Source organism: Adiantum capillus-veneris, chromosome 30 (assembly GCF_014529385.1).
Source record: "Adiantum capillus-veneris isolate H3 chromosome 30, ASM1452938v2, whole genome shotgun sequence".
In the NCBI taxonomy this organism is placed as follows: domain Eukaryota; kingdom Viridiplantae; phylum Streptophyta; class Polypodiopsida; order Polypodiales; family Pteridaceae; genus Adiantum; species Adiantum capillus-veneris.
The window spans coordinates 34,306,388-34,317,274 of NC_140960.1; the positions used below are offsets into that span (position 1 = coordinate 34,306,388).

A 10,887-nucleotide genomic window follows, 5' to 3' on the forward strand; every position below is an offset into this window, starting at 1 on the left:
ACGATGAGATGTGATATAGTTAGTTGCACCAATGTCAAAGTACAACACATGATCCACAAATTTGTCAATACATGCATCATAAATAGATGGTTCATATTGACACTGCACACGAAAAGCTCATTCTGCATCCTGGACAACATTTGTCGAATTTGCATTTGAAGAAGCATTTGCAATGGTTGTATTTGCCTCTTTGTTACGAGACTCTTAAGCCCTAAGCTTTGACATTACTTGATGAGCTGATCATTTGCCCTCCATTAATAACATGTCAACTTCTTTTTAACTTTATTAGCATTCTTTGTAAATCTATTGCTTTGAAGATGCACCAAATGTGGGAACATGATGGCTGTTACTTGCAGAAGCACTCTAGATGGAAACAATGGCATTCTTCTCTTGGTGTGCCACAAATGTCTGTTAAGTAGCATGTTGGCTAGCCCTAATTTTTCTAGATTGGGCCTCTTGTAGCAGCAAAAAGACAAGACCATTGAACTTCACCTCATCAGGTTTATTCTCCGCACAAGCTTAAATTTGGGAGCAAAATTATGATGCAATCAATTGCTCATTTAAATACATCCATATCATCCTCCTCATGCATAACCTTGAGTTCTAGCTCCTTATGCAGGTAAGCAAGTTTTGCCAAATCAAGACCTTCATGCAAAGAAGTTAGTCTGACCCATGCCTATTTTTCCATTTGTGCTAATAAACGAGTGCGTGAAGGATTGGGACACTTAACAAAAAGTGCAATCAAGGCATGAGCCTCTACATTCTTAGCATCCCAATGTGGTTGCTTAGTAGTATGCAAAACAAACCTACATAGAACTACTAGAACTTGGGGAAGTGCCTAACACCTTAGGCCGGGTTCATATGAGGCGGCAGTGGGAAAACGAAATTGGCGTGAGTTATGCGTGGAGAAGTCAGATTTGGCAAAAATTCTATGCCTCATTTCTAGACCCACACAAAATTGCAACCTCCCCCGGAAATCCAGCAATACCGACCCACTTTTCAGCGTGAATTGCGGTGTGCACATCTTGAGCCCGGGTGGACACAATCGCAGGCTACAACCCCACCATTGGGCTATGCTATGCTGTTGTGATTGGCATTCAAAAACACAAAACATACCTTTATCGCGGCCTCTTGTGAATGAGGGGGGTTGGAGGAAGCTGTAAAGAGAGTCCTTTGCCTCCGAGCTCGTCTGGTGTCGAGGGATAAAGGGTTGAAAGGCAAGCTGGGCTAGCGCCGACGGGCTGCTAGTTGTGGGAAAAGAGAGAAGAAGAAGAAGCACCACACCGCAAAATAGACTAATAACCTTTTTGAAATGGAAACGAAGCACGAAAATAATTAGACTTGCAAACATGGACAAGGTACGATGCTCGATTGCCAAGGCGGCACTGATAACGACATTGTTAATTGGATTAGCTATAAATTAAGGAGTTTAAGCTTCCTTACAATGGGTTAACCCGACTCAATAGTGATAAGCCTAGAAAATATTATGTAGAAGAAGATGAGAGAGCGCGCAGTGATCTCAACGGCGATGATGAAGTCCCCTTCTCTCCGCTGCCATAACTCCTTCAAGAACTCTCCTTCTCTTGCTCTTCTTGCTCAAAAACCCACTCTTGTGATTGGCGAAAAAAAACTCTTTGAACTCCCTAAAGAAAATGCTCAAAAAATTGGTTTTATAGAGCTCATTGGCTATTTTTAGCAAGTCCCCTGAGCACCAGACACTTGTCCGCTTCCTTGCATGCAAACTGCCTCTTATAGGGGTGTCGACCACTCTTCTCTCCCCTTCATTGTCCTTTGAGTACAGCGAGAACCCCCCCCCCCCCGCACTAGCGCTAGCGGTAGTGGGAGGGCCACTTTACCTTCAAAAACTACTTGGCCCATTGGTGTGGGATAGGCCGCCTACGCAAGTCCGCCACATCAACTCTCGCATGCAACTTACAGTTGACGCCGTCGCCGCTGACGGTGCGTCACAGCGCCACCAGCTGCAATGCAACACAATGACAAGTGCAACGCTCGAAGGCTTCGCCATACCTCACGAGAGCTCCAAGCTCTCCCTTCCTTGCTTGATACCCCAAATGAGGCATGCCCTAGGCTATAAGGCCCGCATGGTGCCCCCCTTCCTTTGCATATGGGTTATATTGTGGACATGTGGCAACCTCATAGCCAATGCCCCCCTTCAATCTCACAAAACCCTTCAAGTTTTCACACAGAAAAAACTCCTTTTTGTCCCCACTTCCATGCTATGTAGTTTGCTACTTGTTGCTCAGATTTCCACTCTGTCAAGCCACACCAAAGCCCTTGCTTACCGGCTTTGACTCATAATAACTCAACCTCACTTGGACTTTGTCGGGCTTGCAAACCAAGGCCGCCAAAATTGGAAAAAATTCACCTCGCACCGCACTGTCGACAACTGTTCGCCGACTTAAACTTTAATGTCTTGCTGTTCTGAGCTCCGATTGACGAGCCGTAAATTCCTATGGCCTTCACACATCAGATACTTCGCATGAAATCCATGTCAAGGTTGTAAAAATTTCAAATGGCCCACCGACTGAGGCAACCAATCTGGCACAGAACTGTCCCCCCGATGAAACTTTAACTAGCAATATCTTGGCAACCAGAACTGCGATTGCTAATCTGAAAAGACCGATGCGCTCCAGAAGGTGAGCCCTTGAGGCCTAGGAATTCATACCAACTTTCATGTTTCATCATTAGCTGTTTCATCATTAGCTGTTCAATCTGATACGGATCTGCAACCATTTTAACTTCAAACTGCAATAACTTTGACACTGTAGCTCCAATTGATGAGTCGTAAAGATAGGCATGCTAATATCTTCGAGCACTACAATTCTAGTCCATAAACTTCCCTTACTAATAACTTCAAACATACTCACTTTTAGCATTAAGACATAGTTTCTGGTTTCTGGCCCTTTAAAGCCGCATGTGGCGTACATTTAACATTAAGCTAGTTTGTTACCAAGCCTTGATCAATGGTCAATAATCATGAAGACTTCAATTATGTACAATGTGCATCCTTCTTGTCTTTTTCTCATGATACAAGCGGAGCTCACGACACCGGTGTTGTGTAAGCCAAAAATTCCTCACCAACTTGTTGCTCAAATTTTCACCTAATCCTTTAATATATGGCCTTGGCCCTTCTTTGGCAGCCAAAAAACTCACACACACACACACACACACACACACACACCAGGGTCCAGGAGCAGAGTTCGTCCATGGCAGCTTCATTAAACGCAGTTACCGGCACCTTCTGTAGAAAGCAGTCCGACCTCATGCATTTTCCATGGAGTGACCCCTACTACCTTTGCATAGACAAGGCACGCCCTTCTCTGCAACTCCCTTCCGCAGAGTTTCCTGCTCCTTCTAGATCAGTCCAATTGCAATCATGGCTTGTACAACGACATGTTGGGTTTGGCCCAGGCTGCAAAAGCAAAATTTTGTTCTCTGGATGCCTATGTTCCGGATCAAATATCGAGTGTTCTGTGCAGTAATACATGTAGATGCAATTGATTCTCATCCCAGCCCATACAACATAGAGGAGGAGAAGACAACCTCATATATGATTAGCAGCAGCAAAATTTCTTCTGTTCAAAGTGATATAGCTCTCATTGCTCAACTCAAGATTTGTACAAGGCAAAAGGATTTGCACCAGGGTAACAGATTGCATGCTGAGATTCTCAAGAGAGGGCTGCTTGAAACAAACAAATTTGTAGGAAACACCTTAGTGAACATGTACGCGAAATGTGGTGCACTTGCAAATGCACAAGAAGTCTTTGACAAGCTTCCGGTCCAGGATGTAGTCTCCTGGACGGCACTAGTTGTTGGATACACAGAACATGGGTTTGGTAGAAAGGCATTCCGATGCTTCGAACAGATGCAGCAAGAGGGGCTCACTCCTGATGCAGTGACCTTTGGTTGCATTCTGAGAGCGTGTGGTGGCATAGGAGCTTTTGCAAAGGGGAAGGAGCTGCATGCAGAGATTGTCGCAAGTGGGTTCCTCAAAGCCAATGTTGTTCTTGGGAATTCGTTAGTGGATATGTATGCGAAGTGTGGCGCACTTGCGAAGGCTCAACAAGTATTGAATGAGCTTCCGGAAAGGAATGTAATCTCTTGGACCACTCTTATCACTGGTTATTGCCAGCATGGTCATGGGGAAAGGGCCCTTTTCTGTTTTGAAAAAATGAAGCATGAGGGCCTCTCTCCTAACTCGATGACCCTTGCATCCATCTTGAAGGCATGTGGCAGCACAGGGCAAGCTGAGAAGGGCGAAGCGATACATGTCGAGATACTCAGAAAAGGGCTTCTCAAGAACGACATAGTTCTCGGCAATGCCGTTGTGGACATGTATGCCAAATGTGGTGATCTTGCAAAGGCAAATGAAGTGTTTAGTGATCTCCATGATCGGGATATTTTCTCATGGAATGCACTAGTAGCTGGATATGTTCATCATGGGCAGGCTGAAGAAGCATTAGCTTGTTTTGAGCAAATGAAACATGAGAAATTTCCTCCTGATGCGGTGACTTTTGTGTGCGCATTGAATGCATGTGGCAGCATAGGGGCAGCCGAGAAGGGCTCAGAATTACATGCTGAAATTATGAGGAAACAGTTGCAAGGGAAGGGTATAGTGCTTGGAAATGCACTGGTGGACATGTATGCCAAATGTGGTGGACTTATGATGGCACAACAGGTGTTCAAAGAACTCCCAATGCGGGACGTCGTTACCTGGACTTCTCTTATTTCTGGTTTCTCTGAACATGGCTATGGTGAGGAAGCTCTTTGTTTCTTTGAGCGAATGAAATTCGAAGAGGGTCTTGTTCCAAATGCAATAACCTTTGCTTGTATCCTTAAGGCTTGTAGCAGCATTGGAGCAGCAGAAAAGGGCCAATCGTACTTTGAGAGTATGAGCACAAGATATGGCATTAGTCCGACTTCAGAGCACCATGCTTGCATGGTGGCTCTTTATGGTCATGCAGGATACCTTGAGAAGGCTATGGCAATAATCAAGAAGATGCCTTTTTTTGATTGTCTACCAGCATGGTCTGCTTTGATGGGTGCTTGTTGTAAAGGGGGTGACATAAAGAGTGGAAAAATTGCATTCGAAAATGCGGTGCAACTCGATGAGAAGTCTTCATTGGCATATGTTCGTATGAGTAACATGCTTGCATGTGTCGGCATGCAGCTAATACAGGAAGTATGACACCTATGTATGGCTATCACATGTTACATAGTGACTTGGACGCAAAGGCGGCTAGAGGGGACACGCACACAAAATGGCAAAAGCTGGCTTACGCCACCAACCCATGTGCATGGAAAAAAGTAATAATATGGCTCTCAGGAAACGTTGATATAATTCACCATGTTACATGTGTGTGGATTATGAGTAGCAATGCAGGTTCTCTGTAAAATCGGCTAGTTGTGCAAGATTTTGTACTTAAAAAGTCTTGTCACACCTGGGAAGGCCAAGGTTGAGAGATTTTGCAATGCAGAAGGCTTTGTTTATAAGCAAGCATTGCATTTTTGCAATCAGATATAATATGCCCGACATGATCCCTTGCCTTGAGCTGGGCTCCCAAGTCTAGCCCTGCAAAGCAAATCTCTAATTGTTACTCCTTACTAAGAGTAATGGTGCTTTTCCACCTACATATAACAAGGCGTCTGGTGACAGCCTCTCACTCCAATTGAGAGAGAGAGAGAGAGAGAGAGAGAGAGAGAGAGAGAGAATGAAATGAAATTGAATGATATATTAACGTCTACAAAAGGTCAAAATGACCTATGAGACCAACAAGTTACAAACTCGGGAATCTAATATAGAGTTTGTGTGTCGAAAGAAAGACTGATATCCTAAACAAAATGTTGTAGTGAAAGTGAAAGTGGGGGAAAGACTAGAGACTTTGTCAATACAAAGGTACAAAATAATGAGGGATGCAAGAAACTTAAGCTACTAAGAAGGGAGAGAGAGAGAGACTATGATTAAAAGAGGGAGAAAAGTACAAGGCACCTTACAAATTTTGAAGGGTACTCCATTGTGGGCGTGTTGAAACTCCTTGGAGGTGTTAGAGACAATATGGTCGCACTTACCATGGGTCCTTCGTCTTATACATGTTAGAATGTGTCCTTCATGAGGTAACATGAATATGTGCTTCACGGACATGCATGCTTTTGTTCACAAGCACCATGAAGAATTGAAAGGTATTCATGCGTGCAAGGCAGGATATCATGCCTACCTCTTCATGATTATCTGATACTTTTTGCTTTCTAAAAGAAACCTTAGTGTTGTGTTAGGTTAGGGAGATTTTCATTGTTTTCAGTGCATGATGGAGACTTACTTTAAATGTTTATTTCACTTTCATTTCATATGCGGACATGTTTTGACTTTTTTTGCATTCTATTGTTTTAGAATGTTAAAAGTGAAACTTCACTTGCATAATTCTAGTAAATTCTATGGATACACACACACACACAAACATATATGTTAATGAGTTTTTTTGACCTGCTAAAGGCCTTAGTGCACTATGGCCAAAGGTCGTTCAAATTTCTTTGAGAGACAAGTGTCTCTAAGGGATTCAAAAGTTTTGTGAATATAAAGCTAAAACTTTTGAATATAAAGCTATTCTCCAAGGCAGCATTTACTTCAAATTTTTTTTGAGAGACAAATATCCCTAAGGGATTCAAAAGTTTTGTGAATAGAATGCTAAAACGTTGGAATAGAAAGCTATTCTCCAAATCATCATTTACTTTTTTTGCATGCTTGAAAATGATTTTAGAGATCAAAACATTAAATAAAATATTCATAGGAGTTTGATTTTATGATGCAATCTTTGAGAAAGTCTTTTTGTCTAAGCGACAAGTTTCCTCATACAAATACAAAATGAAAATACTAGTAGAAATTTTCAAATTTGTAAAATGTTCGAACTATTTTCTAGTATATTTTATCGGGGTTTTCTCCTTTACCATCCTTTGCAATCGGCTAATCTCGATTTTTAATCGGCTTAAGCCTAAGCTTATACGCACCTTTCTTGAACACTAATATAGTGAGGTATTGATAAACGATTCTCTCATTTGAGAATATACAAAAAAACCACTTCACTAAATTGTTTAATTATTTTCTATGCTTATTTGAAAGCATTAAAATATTTTTTTGTTTTGATTTTTAATGTGTCTTTTTATTTTACTTCCTTTTTGTTTTATTTTGTTTCAAAATACGAATGTGCAATGTGCACCATTTACCTTTGGGGCCCCTTCATAATAAATAAACCATTTGCGAGTAGCGGGTACCGACTAGAAGAAAATAAAAAAATGGCCCATTAGTGGAGATGACAAGAAGATGCTTGAAGAGATTTAGAGGTAGAGGACTGAGAAGGGGGACACAGACCAAGTGGAGGTCATACCTCCCAATTAGGGATCTCTCTCTCTCTCTCTTCATAGAGCAGAGGTAGGGACTCTTCATAACCATAGGTGAATAGAATTGTTACCATATACATGTGGTAGTGATGTGTGTGAACACACTAGGACCGCCGGGGAATTTTTTCCCTCTTTAGGAGGTTTTTTCCCCCATGCATTGTATATATGCCCATCACTCTAGGGCTATCCATCTTTCCATTGCACACTAAGTAACACACTCTCCATTGTGTGCCTTGAGCTTCCTTCGTCTTCTCCAAGCTGTGTGTGTTTCTCTGCAACCTAATTCCAACAATTGGTATCAGAGCAGGTCACGTCCTCCCGAGCTTAGTCGCCAGCTGCTCCAACACACGCTTGCTCACTTTCTCCGATTTCAGTGAGCTTTGGCGAGCGTTCGCAGGTCGACAAATATTTCGGGAAAGCTCGAAAAGATTGTTCTGCTCAGAATTTTGATTTGGGCTCATTTCGGCCTCCGTTTCCACTACAGGCAGTACTGCACAGGCTATTTCTTCATTTTGTGCAAATTTTTGTCAGTGCCGTTTTCTGCATAACAGGTGCCTTATAGTCTTCTACGGTTTGTGCTATATAGCACAGGTTGTTCCCGCTCCGTTTCTCCTATTTTTGGACAGTTTTCACATCAGGTGTAGCATTTACCATGGCTGACAACAACAACACAGATGTGTTCAAGATGTTTGCTGCTGAGGACAGGTTGGATGGGGATAACTACCCTATGTGGGCTTATATGATGCAACATGTTCTTGTGTCAAAGGGTGTCTGGAATATTGTGTAGGGCATTGATGTACGTCCTTGTTCTGAGGATGTAGCCGATGTTGAGGATGTTGCAGGTCTTGCTGCAAGGATTGCAGCTGTTAGAGTTGTTTTGCCTACGGTAGAACAAGCTCGTTGGGATGTTAAGGATGCGCAGGCTCATGCATTGATTGCGTTGTCTGTGAAGCGCACCATTGTTCCTCACATCCGTTCAGCAAAATCTGCAAAACATGCTTGGGATATTTTAGCAGGTCTTTATGCAAGCCGCAATGAGGCTAAAATTGCTTTGCTGCGTAAAGAGCTGGAGTCGATGATATGCATGAGGAAGGCTGTATTTTGGGTAAGATGCAGCGTTCTAAATTTCCAAAGGATGGTTCAGTTCGGGCCACATGCAGGTTGCAGCTTGTGCATATTGATGTTTGTGGGCCCATGCAAACTCCGTCCTTGGGCAATTACCTGTACTTCATGACTTTCATTGATGATTACTCTAGGCATGCATGGGTATTTCCGCTTAAAGCGAAGTCCGAAGTTTTTATGTACTTCAAAGAATTTCTGGCTATGGCTGAAAATGTCTCGAAATGTACTATGGACACCCTCCGTTCCGAGCGAGGGGGGGAGTATATGTCTCATGAATTTAATGCATTTCTGGCTAGTCGTGGGATAAAACACCAATGTACAGTGCCTTATACACCTCGGCAAAATGGTGTTGCTGAGAGGAAAAACAGGTCACTTACGGAAATGGCACGATGTATGGTCAAAAGTCAAGCTTTGCCGCATTCTTTTTGGCTTGAGGCCATTATGTATGCCACTTATGTACTTAACAGGTGTCCTACGAAAGCTTTGCAGTCTATTACTCCATATGAAGCATGGCATGATAGAAACCTTCTATTGAGCACATGTGTGTTTTTGGCTGTTTGGCATATGCTTTGGTGCCACAAGTGCAGCGCAAAAAATTGGATGATAAGGCTGTCAAATGTATTTTTGTTGGTTATAGTGCTGAAAGCAAAAGTTACAGGTTGTATCATCCGCAAACAAAACGTATTCTGGTTTCTCGGGATGTAGTGTTTGTGGAAGATTCTGTTCAGCCCTTGCTGTCATGTACTTAAGACAATAATGTAAGCTCACAGGACATTTATGACACTTTGTTGCCTCTTTTCAGTGGTGGAAATACGAATGTAAGTTCGAATGAGGCAAATGTACAGCCTATGGGGGTTTCTGAAAATGTTCTAGATCAGCCTATTACTGATGTAGGTGTACATGATGTACTTGATGAGGAAAGGGCTGAAAATGAGCAGGCTAGAGGTATGTCAAAATGGCTGGTGCACACGTTGCGTGACAGTAAATTGGATGCACCTTTGTCTAGTTGTACTCGTTCAGGCTCTCGCCATGCATCTTATGCATCAGATTGTTATGCTTTGGCTGTGTCTAGGTTACATGATGTTGAGGAGCCTCTGACTTTTGATGAAGCACAAAATTCAGAAAATTGGATGGCTGCCATGCAATCAGAATATGATGCACTCATAAAAAATGACACATGGACTTTATGTGATTTGCCTCCTGGCAAAAAGGCCATTGGTACGAAGTGGGTTTACATGTTGAAACGCAAGCCAGATGGTGAGATCGATCGCCATAAGGCTCGACTTGTTGCAAAGGGTTATGCACAGCAAAAAGGCATAGATTATGAAGAAACTTTTGCTCCCACTTGTCGTATAACTACTGTGCGTTTTCTATGTGCATTGGCAACTCATTTTGGTTGGGATGTACATCAATCAGACATTGTTACTGCTTTCTTGAATGGTGACATATTTGAGGAAGTTTATGTAACGCAGCCTCGCGGTTTTGTCATAAAAGGACAAGAGGACAAAGTGTGCAAATGTAACAAGGCTTTGTATGGGTTGAAGCAATCTCCTCGTGCTTGGTATGAGAAAGCTGACACTCATTTGGTCAAACAAGGCTTTCGTAATAGTCCAACAGAAAGCACATTGTATGTAAAGCGTGAGGGTGATGTACTTCTCATTGTGGTTCTTTATGTTGATGATTTGTTGATCACTGGACCAAATGAGAGACATATTGCTGAATTTAAGGCTGATTTGAATGCTACTTTCAAGATGAAAGATTTGGGGCTGTTGCATCATTATTTGGGTATACAGTTTAAGTAGTGTGATGGTGGTATTGCCTTGTGTCAGAAAAGTTACATAGAGACATTGCTATGTAAGTTTGGACTTGAGGATTGCAAACCTATTGCCACTCCCATGGAAACAAGTTTGAAGTTGAGTCTACATGATGCTGGTGATCCTGCTGATGTCACTCTTTACCAAACTGCTGTTGGCTGCCTCATTTATGTATGCAACACGAGGCCGGATATTCAGTTTGCAGTCTCACAGGTCAGCAGATTTATGCATAGCCCAGGGTCTAAGCATTGGCAGGCTGTCAAGAGGATTTTCCGCTACCTTAGTGGCACTTTACATCTTGGCTTGTTTTATCCCAAGGGGGGATCATTGCCGCCAGACTTACATGCTTTTTCGGACTCACATAGGGCTGGTTGTTTTGATACGCGAGTGTCCACAAGTGGTTTTTGTTTCATGCTTGGCAGTTCATGTATATCATGGTTGAGCAAGAAGCATCCTACTGTGGCCACTTTGAGTTGTGAGGCTGAGTACAGGGCAGTCTTCACAGCTACGGTTGAGTGTGTATGGCTCAGACGCCTTA

The 10,887-nt window shown here is 42.6% G+C and overlaps 1 protein-coding gene across 1 annotated transcript; it reads left to right on the forward strand.

The window, feature by feature from the left end:
- Positions 1 to 3,124: 3,124 nt before the first annotated feature.
- Positions 3,125 to 5,944, forward strand: LOC147417781 (pentatricopeptide repeat-containing protein At2g13600-like). The gene has a single exon (XM_086507151.1). It carries the CDS (start codon positions 3,398 to 3,400, stop codon positions 5,207 to 5,209), a length of 1,812 nt encoding a protein of 603 aa, XP_086363277.1. The 5' UTR covers positions 3,125 to 3,397; the 3' UTR covers positions 5,210 to 5,944.
- Positions 5,945 to 10,887: the final 4,943 nt, after the last annotated feature.